The sequence below is a fragment of the Anopheles maculipalpis genome, chromosome 2RL (assembly GCF_943734695.1).
Source record: "Anopheles maculipalpis chromosome 2RL, idAnoMacuDA_375_x, whole genome shotgun sequence".
In the NCBI taxonomy this organism is placed as follows: Eukaryota; Metazoa; Arthropoda; class Insecta; order Diptera; family Culicidae; genus Anopheles; species Anopheles maculipalpis.
Genome location: NC_064871.1, coordinates 11,682,341 through 11,709,636, shown reverse-complemented (window position 1 = coordinate 11,709,636; position 27,296 = coordinate 11,682,341). Strand labels below are relative to the sequence as shown.

The following is a 27,296-nucleotide window of genomic DNA, read 5'->3' as shown; positions in this document are numbered from 1 at the left end:
AGGCGATCGGTAGCTAACTGTCACTTGTAAGTGACAGTTTGGTGGCGCGTGTGGCCCCTTGCAATACCTATGGCAGCGGCGACAACACTCCTAATGGCGTTGCCTACACAAAAGCCACGCATCGGCTTCAGTATCGAGTCGATTGTTGGGAGCGACAAACGGGCGGCTCAAGGCTCGCCATCACACTTTTCGCCGAACAGCGAATCGTCCGACCGGCCGGTCAGTCCACTCAGCGATGGTAGCCATTACCCGGCCGATGTGCATCCGCTGCTGTTGCGTGGATATCCACCAAGCTTTCAACCTTTACCTCATCAACGGGCCTATCTTCTGCAGCGACAGCAAGAACATCAGTTCCTCGCACTGGGGCACCGAATGTCACGTAGGTCCACTGGTACGCCTCCACCCGAACGCAACGGAAGATTGCCGGATTCACCACACAGTCCCGCGGAGGGTTCACAAAACCGACCCCCTTCCATACGAATGATTGATTTGAGTAGTAATTCTAGTCGTAGCTCACCACCTCCCAGCACGAGACTTTCCCCGGAACCGGAACCAGCCGGTCGAAGCCACCCGCAACGGTCACCAAGAAGTTCCCCTGGGCCAGGTCCAGTAGGCCCCGGAGGTCCTCCACCAAACAAAGGTCCAATAATGGTACCAGGCATCCCGGCCAGCTTAGTACGCCCGTTCCCGATGGGTCCTAATGGGGAGCTGAAAGGACTGCCTTCGTTTATGGGCGGAAACAGTGCAACGGAGCTAGCCGTACAGGCAGCCCACAACCAGCAACTTTTGGCGGCCCAATTTCAAGCCGCGCTAGCACACGTGCACGGACAGGGTGGCTTTGCAGGTGGCCATCCAACGCATCTTCACAATCATCCTGCACACATACCGCGCGATAGTTACCCGCTCTATCCGTGGCTGTTAAGTCGGCACGGTAGGCATGTGTTTCCACCAAGGTTTCCTGGAAGTAAGTATTGAAGCTGAAGCATTAAATACATTCTAAGTCACTGTGAGTTTGTGTGAGATTAAAAATAAATATTACCATTATTTCACACCCGGGAAAGCCTCAAAACACCCTGGGAGAAGTAAAGAGCAAAACTAATTCCAAATTCTCAGTTCGTTTGTATCCGCTTTGATCGTCGTCGTCTGAAAAAGGCCATCGCTGAGGTTTGCTTATGAACAGGGATTAACGGCGATGTCTAAAGTCCCTCGCGCGAGTATGAGTTTAAAGTGTGCTCGATTGTTAATTGAGTGATAGATCGAATGCACTTCCACCCTTAGCGTTCGCCCCGAAGACTCGGCGATTGCACGGCTTTGGTCGCTAGAGCGAGATAGGCTTTGCGTTCAAAAACTCCCAACTTTAATGTGAGAAAATCAACTGCAAAGTCAAACTGCTGCTCTGCACTGGGACAGATGTCGGTCTTAGGGTGTGGAATTAGGACAGGAGGGACGCACACATCCGTTTTCCAGTGCGCTCGAATGCGCGGCATCTGATGGTCTCATTTTGATTGACACCATGGGCACATTGTTTGTCATAGCACTCGCAGCAGTTGACAGTAGCGATTGCGTGTGCTCTGTGAGGCTTGGAACATTGCTCGACTCGAGATCGCTGCTCGGACGTGGGGACGTCGTTTGATGTGTGAGGGTTTCGCACAACGAAGAGGGGTTTGATCGTACAGTTTGGGTTTACGGGAAGGTAATTGGGAAACAGTATGGGTATAATGAGGTGCTATTGTTGGTGAGCGATTGAAGACAGCTAGGCTAGTCAACCGGGAGCAACCACTCAATGAATGGTTTAGTTTTTAATTAGCAGGAACTGTTGCTTGTTTGATGCAATTGGTGAGCATAGGTGAAGCTGTTCGGTTGTGTTTTGCACCATTTATTAAAGGTAGAATCGTTGCTCAGAAGCTGTGAATAGTTCATTTGGTGCAATTTACACAATTCAATGCGGTGTTTGTGGCTGATTAGGTCCGATAAGTATGTTGGTAGGAGATTTTTAAAGAGTCTTAATATTGTGCAACTATGCTCTTATGACTAACTGAACTTTAAAGCACGACATTATTTCTGATTGTGGGCAGAAATTGAAAGCACTGACAGCATTGAATCTGTTGATCGAACGAGAATTTGGAGAACAGAGTAAGTTTCTCTTATTTCCTAATTATTGGAGATGATTTGCGACGTTGAATGCATTCTCAATTATCCAACGAGTTCGGAGTTTTCTTTTCTTCCTTAACATGATAAGTCAGAAGCACATGTTTGACAGGAAGAACTCTGCAAAATTTTTGGAATGTATGGCAAATATTGTAGATTTTTGTTGTTTCAGCAAAAACAGACTGTTTGAACGGGGCGGCCCATTGGTAAGGCAACAGTGACGCCTGTCTTTTCACGGTAGGATTGGAGTTCGAATCATATCCGGACTAATCCTTCGTCTGACTGAGACTGACTGTGGACTAAGTATCCAACTGCGTGAAATAAACTAGTTTAGTAAGCCATTCAATGAACGGCGTAATCTAAGTAGATCTTTAAAGCTTTAGAAGAACCTTTTCGTATTGTTTTAAAACATATTGAATAAAATATTTCTTTTTAAACATCGAAGTAAAATCGTTTGTAATATGAAACACACTACACAAGCGGAAGTCTCGCTGATGAGTCTGATTAGTTCCGCTTCAGTCGCATCAGACATCCGGACGCCCCGCCAAAGGGAAAGTAGCGATGAGTCCTTTGCTTTTTCGCTTTCAATTTGACGCCATTTAGCCGGCGTTGGATTTCAAGATGACATCGCTGACGGTGGCCACGGGTCAATTCGGTGTATTGGCGGTTCGCATCAAAGAAAGTTACTTCGGTAGCACCCGAAACGGTGACCATTGTTACACGATCTTGCGCAATGCGTTTAATGCTGCCGCATCCTCTATCTGCACGGGTTGGCTGGAAGGGAAATGTCGTGGAAAAAGAAATGAACCACACGCAGCTTAGAGGGCGGTCCGGATCGATGAGGGACGTTAGCATGCAGAAGAAAAAAAAATGTTTGAATAACTAATTGGTATTGCTGGGAAGCATTTGCCGAAACGACACAGCGACAGCAACGAAAAAGTCGCCTTTAGCAGCGAGAAGACTGCCAGACTGCTACAGTTAAATCCACAAAACATCTGCATGCGCAGACACAGACCACCGCCGTGTGGCAAAAAATGGGCACAAAAAGAAAGCGGAACGGTAAGAATGATGAAGTGAAGGAATTCTTGTGCGTTTTTTTTTGTTTCACTTTTCCTCCCGAAACCAAACCTGACAGGGTATGCAGAGTAGTGATCGCGGCTCACACGCAACATTGCCTGCAATGGGACATAATTTAATGTTCGGGAACAACGACGACAACCGACGGTGGCCGTTTGTCGACACGTACGCACACACGCTACACACGGGGCAAGGGGACGACCGATCGATCCCCCTGACGAAAGATGAAGATGAGCGGCAGCAACAGATAGCATCACGGCTCGTGTTTTTCGAACGCCTAGGCTGCAGAATTAGCCTGCCGAAAGTCAATAATTGAGCGTGTAACGAGTCACCCGATGGGAAGCTTTGTTCTCATTTCATCCCATTTAAAATTCCATAAATCTTGTCCCACGCCGTCGCGGGCGGCGAGGGACAAGAAGGGCCTGCTGGTGATGTTTGTTGGAACGACACCGACGTGGGGTCACATTACCATAGGGTCGCAGGCTGTTGTGTAGAAAGGTAGCAGCAATGCTTGAAATTAACCTACTTCACTTATTGTCCAAACTGACATTTGGGGAGATTATCGTTTGAAAGATAATCAATTTTTGAGTCCCATTTGCTACTAGATGGTTTTGTGTCTGTGTAAAGGTTTGTATGGGTGTGTGTGTTTAAGTTTTAGCCATTGAAAAGTATCACTTTCTCATCGATAAAATACCCTGCAAACGAGTAAGCAATAGCGATGAACCTGACCTGTTAGTTGTTGATTTTCGCGCTTGCCGGTGGCCCCAATGCTAGTGACGATGGTGATGACATTGGTTAAAAACAATACTGGTACTCTACTCTATCTATCGGTTTCTTCTTTTCCACGCTGAAACGTTGGTGATTGTTTTTGCACTCTTTTTTGTTGCAAATAATAAATCAATATTTATGACTAACGGAATAGAGCAGACCCGTACTTGGTGGGAATGCAAATTTACGGGAATGTAGGCTAGTCAATCAATAGTGATTTTGCACTGTTGATTTTGATTTACCCAAAATGGAAACATGTTTAACAGCTAATCAGGCGATTTTAATCATAAAATTTTAATATTTTCTTCTTTTCATAACGACCTCTAAAGACCATCGAAATGGCTTACTAGACTGCCGATAATACCACGTAGTTGGATAGTCAAGCTTCACTACGGAGGGACGGTCCAGATAGGATTTGAACCCCAAGCCCTGCCGTATGAAGACCGGCGCCGTTGTCGCCTGCACCACCGGGTCGCCCGTGAGTGATAGACAAGAACTTTGAAAGATAAAGCTATGGATAAAGTTCAACCCGTTGGCGATTTCGGTGCCTGGTCTTCACACGGCAGAACCAGGGATCACAATAAAATTTGGACCTTTCTTTCGTAGCGAAGACTACCTATCTAACTTTGCGGTATCATATAGAAGAATTTCTCAAGAAGATTTTCTGGGTTTTTTGAGACAAATTTTGTTCTCATCATACGCAGTTTAAGTTTTCCTACTAGCTGAACAGAGGACGTAGTTCAAATCTTATTCACCATCCATTCTTATGACCATGCAAGTTAAAATTAGTCTTTTGAAGTATTATATTGAACGAAGTAAGAAGAGGTTCTTGGACGCAAAGCTCAATACAATAATTTTTATCATTATTTTTATCACTTAACGATTTACAAAGTCGGTCTGATGGCAGGGTTGTCGAATGGCTTGCTAGTCATGTTGATCCACGTATCATGAGTCCTGTACTAACGGGGGGAACGGTTCGGATGGGATTTAAGTCCCGGTCCCGCCGTATGAACACCAACAACACTGCAGTCTCTACAGCTGCAATGCCCCTGTCAAAACCATTCTTGAAGATTCTTAGGTCTCCATATTTGGTTTATAATGTTGTGGAGAAGCAGAAATTACTCGGACGGTCGCCATGTGGTGGAGAAGAAGAAATTCGGAGTTATAATCGCGACGACAACGGAACAACGTGATTGTTAGCTGTGCGATCCAATATCTTTCTTTTATCTGACTGTCCAGGCTGAAGATTCTAGATGAGAATCTTACTTACTGGAACGTTGGAGACATCGAGGCCTTGGTAAGGTGGACTCTCGATGCTCATCGGCGGAGCAAGTCGGCCAGGCGACTTTGGATGTTCAGAAGGAATATCCCTTACAGGTATGTTGGAGGTTTGAGGCCTTACCTTGGGTAGGGGGACACTCAAACCTCTAGAAAGATTTGAACGCTAGGGTTAGCTTGTTGAACCTTTTCTCTAGACTGTTCTCTGTTGAAAGTTCATGTTAAGGCGTGCGCTTGGTTAAAATAGCTGAATGTAAATTTCTTACGTGCTTGGTTAATGCAGGTTATTTGTTAAATTGGTGAATTTATGCTCACCGTATAATGCTACGTAACGCTTGTTTAATGCGAGATAATGGTAATAGGTAATACCTCAAAAATCGGATTTTATTGACTTCAAATGTATGATTCACTCAGTATGATCCAGTCCAACAAAAGTTCTTGCTTTGTCTGCCGAAAACAGTCACTCCCTAATCGCATTAACCGCCTCGTTTGCACACCGACGGAAGGTGTTATCGACACGTCTGCATTCATCGTCTCAGCCTTATTATTTGTGTTGTAACTCCAGTGTCTCCGCATGCAAAAATAGAAGAAAAGCAAGAAACGATTTAGCACATCGCCGTGTAGGAGAAACGCCGTGTGTGTGTGTGTGTGTTGTAATGCAAAAACCTCGGCGCGGGTGCGTATGAGAATTCCAATTAGTGACCATCAATTGCCGGACAACGGGGCTGGACAAGCGGGCAGGAGCAAAAAAAAAAAAAATCCCAAACCCAATCCCACTTGGCCACTTGCATGTTTTGATGTCGTCTGCCAACACACACGGGGAGAGGAGGCGTTTGCTGCGCGTGTGCGCCTGTGTGCGACATGCATAATTGACAGTAGCTATTAACGCGCGACGAAATGCTGCATCCGTCCTGGCGTGTCTTAAGGGTTGGCACGCACAAGGGGGTGCAACGCGTGCGCGGGGAAACGAGACAGTAAACGAAGCAATTTGCCTTCCGGGCAAGATGTGCACTTGCTGGTGCAAATGCAGGCGTAGTGGGAAGGTGTGAAGGAGTTGTCGGTAGTAAAACTTGCCCGAAACTTCAACAGCTAATTCCTCATCGAAAAGTGAGAAATATAAATTTTCGCTCTGTTCTCGCTCCACCATCTCTTGTAACTCAACCCCAAAGCCAAGCGCCATCGCATTGGCTCGCCAGTGTACGATGTTCTGGAAAACGGAGCTACATGTTGGGAAGCGAAAAACAAAAAAAAAAAACAAAGTACACCCAAGAACAACACCGTATCACAGCGTAGAAAGTAAAACAACACATGCACAGGTTTAGCGAACAAACAAACGACTTCGTAGCTGCGTACGAGAACCAATGCCAGACAATAATTAATTAGTTTACATCGTACCGGTGGGTTGTGGGGGATGGGAAGGGCAAAGGAAAGGCAGCAAACCTCCCGAAAGGTGTTTCCATATATCAGTGCGTATATAAATAAAGATAATCTACACGCCACGTTCCGTTGCCTTCTCGCTCACCTTTTTCTGTGTACTTTCGGAACATTCTACGGTCAACCGTCGAGCTCGTTAGCGCGATCGCGGCTGATCGTTGCGGTTTGACGGTGTATTCCCCGTCAAACCGTTCTTGTCCACCTTCATCACATTCATACCGTATAGCGGGGGAAGCGAGAAGAGAGGTAGGGGATTGGGCTCGCTACTTCTGAGTCCTGAGTCCAGCAAAGGGAAACGGGGGCGTTTAAAATCCATAACACATTTATCGCGCGGTTACCCTGCTCATAATAAAAATGATTAGTGAGATCTTATTTTCTGACCTGCAGGGGAACCTGTAGGTGGGTGCAGAGAATGAGAATAGCGTGGCGTTTGAGAGAGTGCATGAGTTAAGTTTTGGGGTGCTAATACATGTCCGGCCGTAGCAGCTGTAGAGTCTATGCTTTTGAGACGTTTGCTAGTCCTCAGCAACCCAAGCAAGTGTCAAGGAAACACGCAACGGTTGTGTTCGCTTAGGTTCGCCTGCAGTTTGCAGCTTGTTGCATCGGCGATTCGGGTTTTGTGATGAGCGTGCCTTGCGTTGCTGTTTGGCGCGCGTTGAAAGATGGCTTCTCCTCCTTCTAGTTTACCTTTGTAGCGTGAAAAGAGGCCTAAACACCTGAACACGTGTCATGTGCGTTTGGGACGAGATTCTTGCGGGTGGACCTTGAATGCCCGGAGGAAGGCCTAGCAGATCCCGAAGGAAAGCTGTGCTGGTGTGCATAAAACCGATTTATAGAGCGTGATTAATGTTCGTAAAGGTTTTATTATGCACCTTTTGATCCTCAAGATGCTTAGAGGCAAGTGTGTTCTTTGCTGTCATCTTTACCTACAGATCGAAACAATCAGCTGAGATGATTATTGTTTTATTGTGGCCACATAGCGCAACAGTATTTGAGCCTTTCTAATCGTATCGCTTGTTTGTTCAAGCTTGTCCTTCCTTTCCGGCATGTTCTGCCTCTCCCAACGGCTAATACGACTTCAGCACCATTGGATTGGTAATTTATGACGTTTGATTGCATCTGTGTCGGTGCAGCAATCAGTTCCAGCGTTCGGAAACGATCGTAATTGATCCGCATCTGCTCGATTGCTTGCTATCTTTGATCGTAATTAGGAAATCAGGCACAAAACCCAGTCCCACAGTTCCGATAGCATCGCCTCGACAAAACATCAAACCCGCCACCCGTCCACCATCACAGCCGGGGGATCTGGATAAGAACAATAAACAATAATAAAGTGCTCGTATTTGCCGGTTGCACTTTTGCGCTAATTAGGCGCATTGCACGAAACGTGGAAAGTGGTCACTTCTGGTCTGTTTGTCTTTTTGTTGGAACACTTCTCGTTTGATTACACAACACGCTCCACACAGCGACTTCGGACGTGTACCGGGTAATGACGCGTTCGCTTCCACCGGCTAATCAAATCAATTTGCAGGACCAAACGAGCGTTCCTTCATTTGGCCGTGCGGCGCACCATGTAGCTGGTTAGTTTATTTGCTTTAATTCAGTGTGAAAAACGAACCAAAACTCTGCCGGTGGGGTGAGCGAGTCGGGTCGCCTACTCCAACCACAATCAATAATGGCGGTAGCGGAGCGCTCTGCTTTGCTGGACGCGCCGGACACGCGGCTTCGTGATCGTGACGCGACGAATGGGGTCAACGATTGTGTGCATATTATTATTAAATCAATTTTCTGCGAAAAACGAACCACAGTACGTAACGGGGATGTGTTGCAAAAGAATGCGCGAGTGCGCAATATGCACACACCGGGCATGCTGAGGGTTCCGTTGGTATCTTTCCTTGTTCTCTGCTGCCCCTAAAGCACACGCGCACGATGGAATGTTTGAGCGGCGGTGGGCAGTGCGGAGCGCACAGGGAGTGAGACAACAAATTCATTAGTATCATAATTAAGCCCGGCTAGCCGGCCAAACGGGCTTGATTACACACGGAAGCAATGGGAATGGAAGCGGTAATGGCGAGCAGGGTGTGGAGGAGGGGCGAAGCTGGCAGTTGCGATTTTTGCAGCAATTGATCGTGATCTTCTCGTGATCGGAGACGAGATTCCGTTTGATGCCTGGGCATGCGGGCGATCACACTGCGGACGACTCAACAGCGGCAGCGGCCCCCGTTTTGCCGGTTGCGTTGTGCAATTATTTTTCCTTATCTTCATTGCGCTTAATTGCTACCAAATTAGAGATAATTTAATTAAACGCTGCATTTTGTGTTAACGGGCCGGATTATATGCTGCGTGCAGCGATTACTTGAGCGTTGCAGTTTTGCAACGAATCGCTCGTTGGATTGAGCAAGAAGAATATTGAGCAAGATATTACATTTAAGCTAAAACTTGATGCTGAGCTGCAGGCACCAGTTTGTTCTATAAAATAAAACTGAATTTAAGAAAATTCTATAGAAAGATGATGTTTTGAATTACCTACAAATGTGCAGGGAATTCAAGATGTTTGGATAGTTCTTGGTATCGTTAAAATAGTGCTAAAAATCATTTAAGCCTTAACGAATCCTATAAACTGAAGCTATAAATTGAAAAAGGACCCATCATCCGATTCTATCAAACCCATATCCTTCTTTCGATAATCATCCCTTGCCTGAAGCCTCATTTAGCTGAAGCGCGTCTTGCTCTATTTACACTAAAAAATCGCTCACCAGCTGATAAGATAATAAAAATACACATCGCTGTTACAAATCTATTAACTCGGCGTGCCAAAAAAGGTTAAACGAAACGGCGACCGAAGGAACAAACGGCCAGTATGGAATGGAAATTATCATGTTTGCACTTACCAGTTCCATTACAACCAGCAAGCAGGTTGCATACTGGAGTACTTGACCAAGTTGGCAGTTAATTTAAGCGTATCGTTATTTAGCTCGTTGTACCATGAAAGACGACGAAAAAAAAAAAACGACGCGCCAAAGAACGCTAGCTTCGTTCGTCTTCGTCCTCGTAATGTTCTGTGCGCGCGTGTGTGTGTGTGTGAGTTCGTGTATATACGTGCATGTAATGTGCATCACGATTAGTGCACATTATGCACCGAAATCAATCAAATTAAGCATCGTTAAGCGGGCCACGGTACCCTCCAATGGGCACCTGAACGTTCGGTCTCTCTCTCTGTGTGTGTGTGCCGGATCGATCGCGACCCGTCCTCGTCGCCAACCCTTTCCACCGAAAAGGGGCAGAACACGCACGGCACTCATTAAAATCCGGGTCCGGGAGTGTGTTGTTGTGGATGCATACGAAAGGGCAAAGGAGGGCCGGACGGCGGGACCCGGGTGGTAACGCACGTCAGCGCGCCGTGGAAAGGAAACACCATTATCAAAATGATGGACAATCGAAGTAAAATGATCGCCTTCGGGTCGGCACGGATGTTGATGGGCCGGTACCTCACATGCTATAATTACACCGCCATTAATACGATGCGATCGGGTCGCCATTTCGCTCCGTTGTGTTGCACTTCGTGTCTCTCTCTCTCTCTCTCTCTCTCTTGCGCTCCCGAGCGCCCTTTGGCGGTCAATTTAAAGTCTTCAGTAAAAGGGTTGGTTGGAAGATATACGTTGCAACAAACAACGAAAAAAAAGCAAGAGGGAATACCGACAAGCCAGGTTGTTTGCACTAGCTAGGAATTGGCAGTCGGTTTTGCGGTGGTAATTTCTTCAGCACTCACTCACTCACACGGCCCCACATTCCTTCGGCGGCTCTAGACGGGGCACGTTCAATTTGTGCGAATATTTGCGAATTAATTCCTTCACTGTTCGCGGGCTTTATTTTTTTCGCCATGCCCCATGTTCCTTGTCTGGGTTGCTGTCCCCGTTTTGTCAGCCTCGAACTGGTAGGAGGCAAATAATTGGAATCAATTGTTGAACACTTTACACCGACTTCGAGTGCTCCAAATGATGGGAATAATCAACCGCAGTGTCCTGCCTTGGAAACACACCTCGCCTTCGCCCCATCAGTTGTATCGTTGGATCGATTATTATGCACTGCGAACAACAGCGGTTATGTGATGTCGATCAACTAATGCGATATTAATCGCCAGGTTCCTTTTTTTCCCATTGCACCATGCACCAAGTGGATCAGCATCCGCTGTGCTCACGATTTAGTGTGTTGGTGCATGCATGCCGGGCGGAAAAAACAATGTTGCGACCTCGCAATTGGCTCATTAGGGCGCTCGGGCGGCAGACAGCTGTCAGTGTGACATTTATGCACATCCATCAACATCTGTGCGGTGCAGCGACCGCGAACCGATTTATCGGTCCAACTGCAGTACCGGAATGGAATCGCACAGATGAAGATGAAGCATCAAATTGAACGGGTAACCTCGATCCGTCACAGCCGTCGGCAATCGATCCGTTGTGTTGTCCTGTATTGCTTGGTACAGTATGAGCTACTAAAATCGATCTGCAGTTGGTTGGTCGCACTGCAGGATTGGCGCCTGATTTTGCGATACAGGTCAGGGATAGTGAAGAGAGCTATAAACACACACACAATGTCGGAACGACAACACCGCTGGTACACCGTCGTTTGGCCTTTTAGTGTTCAATTATAAAGCCATTAATCAAAAACTAGTGATCGTTCTGTCAGGTTTGAATTTGTTTGCTCCCCGTGTCAGGGAGCAAACCTGCCATCCAACAAAATCCCTCGCAAAAGAAGGTTCATTATGCTGCAGTTGTTTTTGTTTCTGTTAGCGCAACGATGTTTTATTTGGAAAGGCCGTTTTTTTTTTGGGGGATATTTAGCGCTACCGCGCCTCACAATAGGGCGCGTTGAAATGTAAACCCGATTTGGCGTTTCAATTGGAACGTTTCGCTACGAAAAGCCGGTGACAGGTTGAATGGTTTGCACTTGGGAGGCGCTTGCAGGAGAAGGAAAAGGCTAGAAGCTATGAAACTTGAAGGAGAGGCGTTGTTGTCAGCATAGTTTCGCGTGCTCGATTTGTGTATATTTATGTCGGTATTATGGATTTTTGCTAATGCGTCAAGTGCATAGTTTTTTGTCGGGCTAAAAAAAGCGAAGCTTTGCAGGTGAAAAATGAACACAATGTTATGTTCTGATGCGGATGTGACGTTAAAATGTGAGAAGGATAGTTTTCATGTTAATCAAGCACGAAAATAAAACTCATAGTTCTTATTAGTGAGGAATATGATCGAGTTTTAGTGCCTATTATCGATGGATGCTTAAATGGTAAGGTTGGTATAGGTGCGGCACCCAAAATGCGCTTGGATCTCGAGTCTGTGGTTCAAATCCCATGCTGAATTGAAGTTGCTCAATAACCCAGGACTGTTTTTTCAGTTATAGCAAATACACTACCAGTCAACTGTTGTAAGAAAAAACACAAAGAACGAGAAATATGACCAACCTAACCTCTCCTACCTCCATCAACAACTCGTCATAAGTGAATGTCTTTATTAAATAATATATTTACCTTACCATGTGTATGCAAAATCGTCCACATCGTCCACACACTAATCACCCCTTGCACTTTCATCCTAAACCGTCATTCGGATCGAGCGAGCACCCGGAGGAGACGGCCTCTTATCTGCACGTTTGATCTTGCGACGACTCTCGGTAATGCCGTCAGTGATCGATCGGTAAAGAACCGGTTGCGCCTGCCCGTGTCCCATTGATTAGGGTGTGCGTAATCAGCCACCGTTTGCAGAACTCGGCCCCAGCGTCCCAAGTGTGCGCTGGGTCAGCACTTTTTTAACGGCTTGCGTTTAGTGCCAATTAGTAGATTAACTATTTATTAAAACTCATTAGGCATGACAAGCAAAGTGACAAGTTTATAAAATATTGCACATAAAACCAGCATGTGATTCGCCTGGTTGTGTGTAGATGGATGGTTCGACCTGGGAGCGCTTGGTGTGTGTGTGTTTGCAGTAATGACACCACAACCATCACCTTCCCCCCAGTGCATATGTACGGCATCCCCTTTTTCCCGACACGGCTTCACTCGGCGTCACCGAGGCGGAGATGATGGCCGACGGTCAAGTAATGTGCTGCCGCACGATGGAGTCGCTCCGGGGTGACACATCGGACGATTGGTGCCTGACCAGTGTATCCAGATGCAACCTTCTGCTGCTGCTGCTTCCATATGTGCTGGACATGGGCTGGGGAGGCAGTCAGTCGGTCTGCGATCATTAACGGGTTTGCGATAAATTAGTCCCTCCCTCAGGTTCCTCGTTGTGTTGCGCTTCCCTCGCCCCGTACGATAGGAAACCGATTAAGAAACTGTTTATTAAAGACCAATTCTTTTCTCGTTTTCATCATTTCACTGTACCGCCCCGGTGTACACCGGAGCCGGACCGAACCATGCATGCGCAACCGGATGAACCGCGCCGCAATAATGGTGGCAGTGGTGAGCCTCGTTTACGCAGATAGGATTTTTTTTCTTCACTCGATTTAAGTTTGCTCGCTGTTACTGTTTTTGTTTCTCTCATCGCATCCACCAGCACAACGCCGATGCAAATGTATGCATCATAATGATGTGTAATTATTTAATTATATTGTATTTTATAGACTGAGGGGTAGCTTTCGTTTGCACTGGTCCGGGTGTAGATATAGTTGAAAAAAAAAAAAAAAAACGGAAAGCCTTAAAAGGAAAGGAGGAAAAAACAAAGCCCCGAACATGGCGGTGAAGGCGAGGCAACGGCCGGTGGTGGTTGTTGTTGATTACCTTCCGATTTGCTAATGTTTTGCCGTGCGCGTGGATAGATGAATAAGCAAAAATCGTTTAACGTTGATTACACCTTGGTTGGAAAGTTTTAGAAATTGTTTGAAATTTTGATTTTTGGTAAAATATTTTTTTAAATCCATTTCAGATATATATTTAAAAGTTTTTTATCTTCAATTCGAATACATCTTTTTGCTTCTTTGCTTAATTTGCCGATTGGCACGCATTCAATTGGTTTTGTCAGAAATGAGATCATCAAACGAATCAACTAGACACATACCAGGCTCGTTCGCTTTTTCGGTCAGTATGCAATTTTCTGCCTTCCACCTAGACACTCGGCTCGATTTGTTGGTGGCCAGGGGTGCGGCATTACCGCTTTTGCTTTTCTCGAGAAAAAGGGCAGCCCTACGGCTAGCACGAAGCGCTGTTTTCCGCTACTCAAATCAAATCTTGCACGCAAAGGCCAACGCCAGACCCAGAAGAATAGGAGTTCTAAAGGAGCTCTCTAACGCACACACACACACACAACCCGGGCACCAGCTCTCGTCCTGGACGTCCATCAAATCGGCTTGTTAGTAAATTATCACATCGCAGCCAAAGTAAACTCCTCATAAACATTAGGACATAATGGAGGCAAGCGTAGAAAATCGTGAAAACGTTATTATCGCGGCACGCATTTTTCGTACCGAACCTTCCCTGGGAATTCCGGTGATGGAGTGGGGCTAGCGGGGCGATGTGGGGAGCGAGTTTCGAATTTCGATGCTCGCTCGCATTCCTGGACAGCTGACAGTGGCCTCCGGCGGCTGGTGGGAATTATCAGGCAAATTACCTTCTGTCAGGTTTCGTTCGCTGGATGGGTTTCGCTTCTACTGCGGCATTGCTGCACGGTAGGAGACGCTTGGGGGAAAAAAAGCTTTGCTGGAAGAATCGTTTCTAACGAGAACGGTTTTCCAACTTGCAGAATGCAACATGCGATTGGAGACAAGGTGCTGGAATGTGCTGCTCTTAAGCTACTTCCACGGCCAGCAGATTATCTTGCGGCGGAGCGCCATTAACTACTGCGAAAGCTTTGCGAATATGAGTTCCTCGAGCATCAACATGAAGTTTAATGTGTCTAATGTTCAATCTGCTTCCTCTTTCTATCTCTCTCTCCCTCTTCTCGCTAGGCTATTTGCTACCATTTCGCAAACCAAAACGAGTCCGGACGGCCTTTTCGCCGTCGCAGTTGCTGAAGCTGGAGCACGCCTTCGAGAACAATCACTACGTGGTCGGTGCGGAACGGAAATCGTTGGCGCAGACGCTCAGTCTTACGGAAACTCAGGTAAGCGGTGTAATAAATGGCAGAAAGTACCAGAAGTAAATAAATTACCCCGTTTGCAACGAACGAGAGTACGTTCCTGGATGTACAACCGCTTCTTGCGTTTGATTTTCACCCTCATGCAAAGCGAACATTCGGATCGGATGCTCAATAAGCTAGCTAGTACTGTCACGAGAATGGATTAGCCCCTGGTGAAACGTAGAACCATAGAACCGTAACCGAGTGTGAGAAAAGAGCGCCCGAACTTCGTCCTAACGCTCTACCGAGGATGATGATGGCAATTTTCCCTCCATTTTATTGGATTGGTTCAAAATTTGATCACGTACTGCGAGGCGACGACTTCCACCCCATTTATGTTTTGGTTGTCTGTTGTGTTGGGCGAGGGTAAGCCCCTCCCCTCTCCTCGCCCGCTCCCGTGGTGGAAGGGACAAAATAAATTGTTAGCACTTTGTTGAACAAATATTCTGCAATCTGCCACGGGATGCCTGCTTTTCTCGGCGAAAGTGTGCCAGTGAAGCAATAATGAACCGTACACACAGTGAGAGGATGTAACGTGTAATCCTGCTCTGTCTCTCTTTCATTTTTATTCTCCCTAGAGAATAGCTGGATATGGCGTTTTTCGGAATATGACAAACCGACAGCAACTCCCCCGTAATAAACGACCGAAACGGTTAGTACAGGGACGGTTGGTACAAGCATTGTTGATAGGAAAGGGATATTGAAATAACATTAAGTTTGCCAAGTTGTCGGAGGTGGCCACCACCAGCTTTCGCCCCGTTTTGTCGATTCGTTTGGTTGTGGTTGGTTGATGATGAAACGAGTCCTTCCGCCTAGTGCCGCGTACTGTTGCGAGGGGTTTGCCATAATTGAAGTAGTAATAAAATGGAGGATAAGGTAGTTAGCAGTTAATGAAATGCGTATCAATTCCCTATCGCGTTGAAATCTTGTTTTTGTGAGGGTGATATGCGATCCTTTACAATCGGAATGAACACAGGTTTTCTTAGGTAGGGAAGGTGTGAATTTGTGATGAGATAGAAAATGATAAATAAATATGTTGATGCTTTGGGCTGTTGATAAGATGCACTTTTTATTACAACTGGTTCTCAAAATAAAGCAGTCTTCAATCCCTTTTTGCATCCTGCCCGCCCGCCATACTGGTAATCGTTTACGGTCACGTGGCACGACAATAAATTTAATGATCCGTGCAGGAAACGAAGTGATTTATCGAGTTAGTAGTAGCTGATCCGAATTGTGTTTTCTTTTTTTTGTCGCTTGCTTGTAGGTCAAAGTATGGTTCCAGAACAGACGGACCAAACACAAAAGGATGCAGCAGGAAGAGGACGCCAAATCGAGTGGAAATGGTGACGATGGACGGAACGGACGCCATAGTCCAGGCAGTCCGGGCGCCCACTACGAGGAAGACGATGAGGATGAGCTTATCGATATGGAGATGGATGATGAGTGTGCGAGTGAGGAGGACGAACAGGAGCACGGTTGATGGAAAGGCAAGAGGTTGGGTTTTTTTTCCATTCCAAGCGATTAACAGCGCCCCCTACTGGTTGCGACTAAAAGGATAAGACATTGTAGAGTTGAATATCGCAACACTAACGCATATAATCACAATCGTAGACTGTGCGATTGCAGTAGTATCAGTTGATATCACGAAAAAGATCAAAACCATCCTGGTGACATTGAAAAAGCTTTGCCGAGTAAAAAGGACATCATGAGACTTTGTATCTTGAAGAGTCACACTCAAAAAAGGGGGTAATTGATCGTTCTTTTGTGATACCTTCTAAGTACTGCTGCTATTTACGGTGTGTTTGATGCTTGATTTGAATCGTGTTGAGGTGTAATTAAAGTTCCTCCCAGTTGTATTGCCGTTTATTTAACGTAAGAAAACTAATTTAATTTTAAGCGCGTCTATGAGCGCAGTAGTTGAATGCTGTGTGAGGTTGTTTTGGAAACGAATTTGTGACAACAAAATGATAGTGTCAAAATGATGTGCCAAATTCAGGGTTTTAGTGAGCTGTTGTGACACACAGTGGAACATTACTGATGAACCTTAACCGCGTTTTAGATAGATAGTATACGTAAAGCAAATGAAGTATTATTTATGATTTATTGATTTCATTACCATCGCTCACGTTTGATTGTTTTTAGAAAATAGTTTAACATATTTTCTTAAAGCTCGCTTTGTGTTCATTCGGTGACTTTATTTAAGATATTTTGTATATAATGTAACATAGATAAAATAAATTTTAACACTTATAATTACCATGATTCTTATTTTATTTTAGTAAATCAAATATCACATCCTGCTTTAAATGATTTAAAACGCATGTTTTTATTCGAAATAATAAAATCTTCCTACGTACAGTAACCTCACAAGTTGAAAAGCTTCTCAAAGCATCAACTTCAAGCCACGTTTTACAGCTGTAATGGCGCAAAAACAACTATCAACGAATGGTGGCGTTTGCTGCTCCAGCAAGCGGGAACCGTCCACCAAAGAAGTGTAGATAGATGTATGCCCCAAACACCTATAATTAGCCCTTGCACCGGACGACGCTTTTCAAAGTCAAAACACTCGAATTAGTGCAGAATATGCTCAACACTCGGTGTTTTGGGTTATACTGCCCGGGTTTTTTTCTTCTTCCTGTTATTACCTGTTTGCTGCCATGATGGGGTTTTAGGAGTGTTGTGTTAAAGCACACAACACAGCACATTCACAACGCACGCAGTTCTGCCTTCTTTCCTTCCCCGTGGCGACATGGCGCTGGTCCGCTTTTGCTCAGCATCCCGTACATCCAGCAGGAAAAAAGGTCGAAATCAATTTCGTCCGGCTGCCCGGTTGGATCTCGCGGGCGCAAACAAAAGGGCCTTGGCAGGGACACGGTTGCGAACCAGACCCTTCCGGAAGGAGAGGAAGAGCGTGAAGAAATGAAATGGAAAACGGCAGACAAAAAAAATACACACTCACACGGCTGAGGGAACGTTGTTTCGAAAATTATCCCGCTAAGAGCCTGTAATTTAGAATCGAAAATTGATGCTCTTGTTATAATTAATTCGCCCAATAAGGCAATTTACACCAACCCCTAACCGACTGGTGCTTGTGTTGCGAAAATGGACAAAGCTGGAGCGTGTGTGTGTGGAGCAAAAATACCACACTCATCTCACGGACTCCGAAAGCCCCTAAAGCATCTCGCGCTGCAGCCGTGGCAAAAATAAGGCAAGAAAACAAAGCACGAGAAAGGCACGAAAAGTACGAAACAATAACTACATGGGGGCCTCCTCTTCGAGGGATTTTTTTTTCGGTGCCTCGATGACCAGATGCCTGGCAAAGGGTGTGTGTGTGAGAGTGTTTTTTATGGCAGTGTTGTGAAGCTTCTACCCCTTATTTGCATTGGTGAAGGAGGCTTTTTTAAGGCGGATCGTGGTCGTTGGTAGCTGCGGTGTAAGGCGAGGAAAATTATTTCACCCGCTTTTTTGAGTACCGGGTTCGGGTTTCATTTTCGATCACCTCAAATTTACTACTTCCTCCGACCACTGTGGGGCCAGCCGATGAGCAAAATTGGTATCGAGCATGTACGAAACTCGAGCTTAAAATGCCCCAAAACGACACCTCATCCGTAAATTGGGAGTCACGATCGATCGATCGAGCGCGATGTGTAAATTAACGTTGGGGCAGAAAAAAAGCAGAACTAGTTACCGAGGTGGAAAATGAGAGATAGGACAACGCAGGACACAAGAAATGGGAAGGGCCAATGAGGACATGCCTGCCACCAAGTGGGGAGGAAATATTAATAACATTTCCAATAAATAAATATTGGTGATTTAATGTGAAACTTAAATATTTTTCTTTTCTCCTGCTTACTACTGGCCGTGCCTGGACTGCACACCGGTAAGGTGGTAAGGACGAACCAGGGTGGAAGAAAACGGTTGGCTGGTGATAAACGGTTGTGTTGAAACACGGAGGTGAAAACCCACGGCAAGCGTTAAGCGGAAACGGTCGAGAAGCTGCAGAAGAAAAGTCAATTATAATACGTTGTATAATCAACACTTCATAACTCATCGGGCGCTTAAAAAAAGAAGCAAAGAACGAGAAGTCGCCCAGCACTGAACAATGTGTAACAGCGTACCAGGATGCAACCCTCATTGGGAAAGGAGGTGACTTGAGCTGAGAAAAAAGGTGTGAAATCGTATGCTAACGACTCTTGCAATCCGGAATCCGGAAAGTGTGTCTGTGTCGTGCGAGGGAAACGATTTGTAGTCAGAAATCGCAAGCACCTACAGACGTGGTCGGTGTGTGAGTGTTGGTTGGCGTTCATTGCCTATTTAATTGGGTGAGAGCTTTTTAGTAGCAGCTTGCATGCGCTAAATGTTAATACATGAAGGTTGTGGGCTGGTTGGCAAGTGGCGATACGGTTCCCGGAAAACTATAAACTAATGTGAATTCATAGTTTTTCGGTACCGCACGAATTGCTTCGCGCCCGGTTGGTTCCAAGTCACGCGCTTTGATGAAGTTTATTACAGTGAGTGATGGAAAAGAGAGACATATTGACAGAGGGAATACGCATATGAAATACTAAAATTTAACACAAAAAAAAAGTTTTTTGTCGGTTGAGTTATCAGCTGGAAAAGCTGGATAAAAAATTGTGAACTTAAATTTTGGGTGGATTAGTTCGATTTGCATCAGATCTTGGAAATGATCTTCTTAATTAGATCCATATTGATTGCTTGATACTCTGCTAGGACAGCATGTACGACGTAAAAATCCAGAGGATTAAGATCCGGCGAGCAGGGAGGCCATTTGTTGTCGATAAAATCGGGCAAAATATCCCGGATCCACTATTGAACGATAATCGTCATATACGCTAGTGCGCAATGTTGTTGAAAGACGTAATGATTCTTCCCGTAAAGATCCCAAACTGCCTGGTCCATAACATTCTCTAGAACTTTGGTCTAATAATACGCGACGTAATGGAAACAAGTGGAAGCTTTCCATGCCTGGATACGACTCCCTGAAACCATCATGGATTCAGGGCTCTGAAACCGCGTATTGCTTCTATGGGGTGAGGTGGTTTTGGACAATGTTCACGAGCAGAGTCGATCAATTTGGACACAGTTAAGTTGGCGCTAAACACGGAGTTTTCCTAGGAACACTATCTGTTTGTATCTTTCCAGCGTTTTCTTGATTTTAGCCTCCGTTATCCCGTAATGTTTCTTGTGTTTTTCTGGCATCCTGAAGGTAGGTAAAATCTATAGGTCGAATTAGTTTTTCAATATCCAACTAGCGCCTTTTTTTCGTCCCTCACTGTAACCATATTTAGTATTTGCAGTCGCACACAGCACGGCTAAAATAGAATCGGTCTTATCAGTTGACACCATCAGAAAAAAAACGTAGGAGTTTTATTAATTCACCAGCGCTACTCTACCGGTGGCGTTCGTTCCGAGAACGTAAGGTTGGTTCCCTCCAAGCTAACGCCCCGAAAAGCAACCGAGACACGGCTAAACCATCGGGGAAGGTAGATTAGTTTGTTTTATTGCCCAAGCCTCGCCAACCGCTTCCAGGCTTCCAGGAACAATAATTATGTTTAAACACAAGCAGTTCCCATTCGATATTTGTGAATGCGGCCGAGCAGAATGTCTGAATGGAGCAATTTAAATTCCATTACTTCTGGTGCCAAACTTTGGTGCGTTTGGAGGGGCTTGTGTGTTCCGACCCACACACCGGTACCGGAGGGGGCTGTGACTCATCTAGGCGATGACGTTTGGCTTTTTTGTTGTTGCTGTTTGCAGCCATCCCGGGTGTACAATTTTCCACTTTACAACAGCTACACACACGCACACACGGAACAAGCATACGCCGTGGCAATCAATTACGCTGGAATACGGAAATTATATTGATTTAATCATAAACGATGAGACCCATTTCTGAGGCGTTTTGGTTTGGCAACGCAACGGCATTAGTTGAGGTTGTAGAATTTCGAACCGTCCAACAAGCAAGACGCAATGCCCAGTCGTGCAAGATTCGGGTTCGTGCTTGTGTGCACAAAATTGAAGGTTATTTTTCCCAACGAGGAGCAGTGTGTGTGTGTGTGTGTGGATGCCTACGAGGCGTATTTGGCTAATGTGGGATGTTCCGGTTAGATTTTTGAGCCGTTTGATCGCTTAGGATCAGTTCCAGGAAGAGCGGAGCAGAAATATCTAATTTGCTTTAATTTGTATCATTTTCCAAGAGTGTATTATTACGGAACGATGCAACCGTGCGAGGGATTATGCGCAGAGCAGCAGCGCAACAGGTTCGTGTCGATTTTTATAATTTAAATTTATTTATTTCTTAAAACTATTCCAAATTCTCCAGAATCACCTCAGCGAATGTTGAACTGCTTGCTGCTTCTTTTTTTTTTTGTAGCTCGGTTTGATTTATTAGCGCCTCGAAAAAGCATCCCTCACGCCAACAACACAACAATGCATTAAGGAGCTCATTTACTCGACGCTTACCCATGGTCCGTGTGCTCCAGATGGTCATCGGATGGTCGACGCAGCGCAGAGAAATCGAGAGGATCCAAATAATAACTAATCGATTAGCATCTCAAAGTTTGCGTTGCTTTTTTTTTTCTCGGGTGGTTGTTTTGGGTCCACTTCGTGCCTTTTCCAGTTCCCAACCATAAGCGGACATAAATGCGACTGACTCGCAGCACGACGACGACTATTTTGGAGGAGATCATCGGAGGCTGTTTTGCAGGAATGGAACAGAGCCACAGAGTGGTGGGGGGTTTTTTTTTTTGTCTGAACAAATAAATTAATACAAACCTCCCTCCCTTCGCTTGCAGGGATGGAGAACGACGCGACAGACGCTGTGTAAAAGAAAACGGGTTAACTAACCTATCGGAACCCGAACGATCTTCAGCTCATTTATCATATTACAAAGCAGACTGTCATTATTAAGAAATAAGCTCAACCGAGAACAACTTTATTTTCTGCTCGTTCCACCACCGCTTTCGTACCGCGTGCCCGTTCCGTCCGGGTGTATTTGTTAATGTTTTGTTTGGTCCGGTGGTACGATCAATTTCATGGTGTGATTCCTGGAGTTTCAGCATTCCAGCATCCCTGCTCATCATTATTGTTTTGTGCCCGGGAATGGTTGGCCTGTTGTGGGACCACGGGACAAACGTTTCGATGGAGTCCGAGCTGTAAATCAATTTTAGTTATTTGTGTCGCCGTACCGGAAAAATTGTTCCTGAACAGTCTTTGCATGGCTATGCAGCGGTGAAATGTAAATTTGTGGTTAAGGGCTCATTATCTGTTTATTGGCCATCGGGAGCATTGGGTTTTCCAACCGAGCGAGCCTTCTAAAAGGTATATTAGCGTGAACATTTCATGTCACAGCGTGATGTCATGTACGCCCGGCTAGTAGCATCGACAGGTACGATCGACTGGATCAACCCCTATCCTTGCAGGACGAGGTTCGAGTAGGGTTCGGTTCGGTGTGCAGGATCATCCGATATCGTTCGCATAGCGAAGGGCGGAGTCAGTAGATTATCTACTCTTATTGTCAGCTTGATTGGGCCCGGTGAGTTGAGGCGAAGCTTCCTTCCACCGGACTTTGCGACAATCGTTTCATGTTGTTCACCTTCCTCCGATACACACCGTGTCCCGTAATGGCCGAGGGTCATTTGTTTGTTCTTTCAAAGATCAATGGTGTTGGTTCGGGGGTTTTTTTTTAAACTCTCGCACGAACAAATATTAATACAATTATGCTAATCGGCTTAGCCGAGCGCTCGCACCGCACAGCAAAATGGCACAAATCCTTTTGGTGGGTAGCAAAGTTTTGCCACCCGTTGCTAATGGGATTTCCATGACAGTTTTTCGCTTTTCCGGGTTTACCGGTATCGGTTGCACATGTAATGTACAAGCGTTGTAAGGAGAGACGCTTCAAAAAATCATTTCTTTGAATGTAATAAATTCCTGCAAATTTGGTACGATTTTTTAATATGCTCAAAACTATGGATTTTTTTTTTTAAATTCACAACCATAGAACTGGGCATGTTTCATCGGTTGCCAAATATTTATTCGTTTAGCTAAATACCATTTAATCGCATTCGGATGTGCCATGTAATTATTTATGATTTATGAGTGGTAAGTATAGGCATCGTGCGCGATGTACGTGTACGAGTGGTAAAAATAAAACTTCTTCAAGCATACGAAATGATGTCTGCAGCAAAGCGTTTCACATCTGTAAACGTATACGCCTTCCCGTGTGCGCTGGTCTACGTTCACTATTTCATTACGATATTCATTCATGGCAATGTTCGATGCGTTTTTGTATGTACAGTGGTGGACAATACATTATGTTCATGATACATAATAGTTCGAGGGGATTTTATTCTTTTAAGTTTTAAATGGATATTATGATATTAAATGTTTATAGGGTTCGAAATATGAGCATGCTGTCAGAATCGTTCGAATCTCTCCGGGGTCTAAGGCAAGGAGACGGACTCATGTCCTGTTTGTTGTTCAACATCGCTCTAAGAGGTGTCATGCGAAACGTGGGCTTCACCTTATAGGAGCGCGAGGCTAATAGAATTGGATTGAGCATCAATGCGACGAAGACAAAATACCTGCTCGCCGAAGGCTCTGACCGTGATAGAGCCCGACTCGGAAGCAGAGTCTCAGTTGCCGGCGACGATCTCGAAGTGGTAGTGGAGTTCTGCTACCTTGGTACGATCGTAACTTCGGACAACAACGTAAGCAGCGAAATCCGAAGGCGTATTGTTCAGGGGAATCGTGCCTACTACGAACTCCACAAACTCCTGCGTTCCAGAAGACTCCAACAACACACGAAGTGCACAATTTACCGCACCTTGATACGTCCGGTAGTCCTCTACGGGTACGAATCTTGGACTATGCTGACGGAGAACGCCAATGCACTCGCCATTTTCGAACGGCGGGTGCTAAAGACTATCTTCGGCACGAGGCGTAGAGGAGCACAGCGAGCTCGTTGGCTGGATCAAGTGGAGTCTAACCTGTCGGAGATCGAAGCAGCCATGGATGGAGGACTGCAGCTCCAGACCGAGTTTCCTGGAAACTGATTGGAGACCTGGCCATGTCGACGCGACGTGTTCTATCCTGTGCAGGCCAAAGAAGAAGAATCGCCATCGTCATGCTGGCGGTCGTAGTTCTGCACTCCTCTGCTTCCTGCGCCTAGTTCGGTGCCTCCTGCATCTGCTCCGTTAAGGTGTCTGTCGAAGTAGCATTTCCACCTGTTGATCACCTCTCGTTCGCCCGACAGGATATCTCCTTCCTCGCTATAATATAATAAATAGCACTGTTGCAAACTCTACGATCACGGTCAAGGGAAGATTTCAAAATCTAAATTTCAGGTTTTGGTCAATGTTTTTTTTTCAAATTTTTTCGACTTGAAATCGCTTTTTTTGATAATCTGGTGTATCCATAAGCTTCCCCTTCACGCAGCAACGGAGAAAAAGCAGAAAATACAAATATAAGATTTGGTTAATAAGTTCAACAGAAAACAGATCAATTGAGCAATGCAAAATATACAAAAACAGAACAATCAGGCGACTATTTTTTTGTGAATAAAAATCCGAAAATAAATTTCTAAAGCAGTACTAAAAATATGACAAAAAATGACGATAAATATAAAGGTCTTACTTCAAATACCACTACTGTATCTGGCTGTTGGGTCAATATTATTTTGTATTTTGTATTTTTTGTAATTGTGACGGTTTGTGTCGTATTTTCCACACCATATGTGATGACTGTGTTTATTTTGGGAGAGTTGTTTTTGTGTTTTATATGTAGAGTGCCACAAATGTTTTATGTTACTTCTACTCTATTTAAATTTTCATGTTCACTGATGCTAGAAACAGAAAAAAGCTCCCATCCCATTCGCATTTGAACACCATTTAACGTTCATTAGCTGATCAAATGATTATGTAAAAGAGCATTAACTTAAGTAGCACCGTAAGATTGAATACCGTTCGAAGCAGCAATTATACGTTTCAAGAAAGAAAAGGGTCATACACAGTTCGTTTCTCAATAAGGAAAGATGATCAATCATGATTAAAGGCGTGCGTGATCATATCGCGTAGAAAGCTTACGTTCGCTGTCGATATTGAATAACAAATCACACACGCACAAACGCACACAAGTGCACAAAAAAAAAACACACACCTTGCAGCAGCACACAGCCGAAAACGAAAGCGAAAAGGAGACAGATAAAATGTTTCCAAAATTTTAAATAATAAAATTAATTGAATGATTTGTCACGCGCAATAATACGCTGCTCTCGTGTGCTCGTATTTCTGATTCCTTCCCAAAAAGTGTGCATCACACACACACACACACACACACACACACACACACACACACACACAAATTTCCAGATTCCACACCCTCAAAGCCACTCCTTGATGTCTTCCTCCGGTCGTACAGTACGGTTAATTTGAATATTCGAGCCATTTCCATCAATCGAATTTCGAAGCGTAAAGTCACATGTCATCCCAATCAGTGGGATAATAAATCAATCGACCAGCGCACCAGCCGAAAGGATCCCGAAGGGAAAAGAGGAGGAGTGAAGTTCGATAGTGGATGCTAGGAGGAAAGCTGAAATAAAAACAGAGCATACCAGCCTTCGGTGGGTTGCCCAGAGTCCTGAAGGTAGGACCGAAAAGGTGTATTATAAATTTGACACATTAATCTAGCGTAGAGGAAGGCCCCGTGTGTACGTTTGCGTTATCGTGCCGTTGTTTGGTTATTTTGACGCAAACGGAGTGAAAAGCTGGCAGCCGTGCGCTGGCCTGCTAATCGTATTTAATGAGATTTGTGTTTGACATTATTTACAACTTCAGCACGAATCAATCAGTGAGACAATCATGATCATAGGTTAATCAGCATGGCTCTAAAGTGATGTAGGAATGCTTGTTTTTGCCTTACGAAATGGGCGAATGATTAGGCGATAATTTTAGACTGTGTAGCTGTGCGAGGAAGTGCGTGTGGACCACGTTGGACGAATTTAAACGAACATCTGAATGAAAAGACCAGCAGAATGTTCCCGTCAGTTTGTGCCCTATATTTTTCGTACGGCTGCAAGATTTCATTGACCAGAAAATCTCAACACTCGGCAGCCGAACTGCACGGAATCAGTTCACAAACCTTTTTAGCGCAATAATTTCTGTAATTCACCTAATCGTCGATAAACATCTATAATCGGCAAAATGGTGTGTAATAGTTTTCCGCTCTTTGCACACACACACACACACACTCTTGTTTTCTCCTATTGCACGAAAAAAAAAAACGCTGGGGAGGCACTTTTTCCCATTCCCATTGCCGCATTTGTTGTGTGGGATCTCCATCCAGCATGGCTCCTGAGGAAGCGCCTTTAAATGCGTGCGCTAGAATTAAGCGGACGCTCTACCAAAAACTCTATATCGATATAAATCAAGCAAAGAAAGGCTAATAATTACCTGGACTGGGGCGTAGTTTTTTTTTTGGGATTATGGATGGGGGGATTTCCCAAACCTAGCCATTACAGCAGGTCGGTGATCATCCAGGGGTCCAACATCCATGCCCCAAACCAACCTGTTCAATTCTACTTCATTTGTAAGGATAAAAACATCACGAATCTTGCTGTAATGGGTTAACGAAAACTATCCGGCGCCAGCGCTTCGGTTCGGTTAGAATTTGCCTGTTCGTCTCAGCAGCAATTTTTAAGGTTAGAATTCTCTCCTCCATACTCTCTGGTACCTCGGAAACCGAGATTGCGAGCAGTACAGACTCGCCACAACAGCTCGCACCAATAAACAGCAAATTACACTTAATGATGTCTAATTTGAAATGTTTAACGTTAATCTTCCGGCTAATTGAGTGGGCTGTTATTAGATTTTCTAATCTTTTATTATAATTAGATTTATCAAAGATCGAAAATTATAGGTGCAAGGATCGTTTCGGTGTGCCACCGCGCCCTCATTCGTCTTGCGCCGTGAACTAGCAGAGATGAGATTTGATTTGTTTTTTTTTTTCGGTTTGTATCTTACGTCTGGTGCGTGAGAGCCAAATCATCAACGTCCGCGATGGACACGACCTGACAGGCAACAAAATAAGCCATCGCGTTCTAGACGTTGGGGTTTAAAGAGAGCAAAAAAAAGCACACCAACAACGAGCTTAGGTCATACGTTGACGCCACGATACGGGAAGCATATAATTTCCCTCTTTTTATGACACATTTTACAACCGTTTGGACGGTTTTGCAGGTCAGCGAGAGCAGCACACGGTAGGAGCACACACACACACAGCCGGGACCGCGGTGACAATTTGTGAGTTGGAAAATGGTGCCCCATAATCAGGACAGTTTCAACGCTTCGTAACAACCATTCGCCGGTGTCGGTTATTTGCTTGGGTATATGGGAGGACGCGATCAATCGCACGGTACGAAACAATTAATAACGCTTTACGACCGTCATCATTCTCCATTACGGG

The 27,296-nt window shown here is 45.1% G+C and overlaps 1 protein-coding gene across 1 annotated transcript; it reads left to right on the top strand.

Annotated features, from left to right (window-relative positions):
* The first annotated feature begins 69 nt into the window (after positions 1 to 69).
* On the top strand, positions 70 to 16,296 carry LOC126558124 (homeotic protein empty spiracles-like). The gene is made up of 3 exons (XM_050214077.1): positions 70 to 964; positions 14,647 to 14,801; positions 16,081 to 16,296. The coding sequence occupies exons 1-3, from the start codon at positions 70 to 72 to the stop codon at positions 16,294 to 16,296; spliced, it is 1,266 nt and encodes a 421-aa protein (XP_050070034.1).
* Positions 16,297 to 27,296: the final 11,000 nt, after the last annotated feature.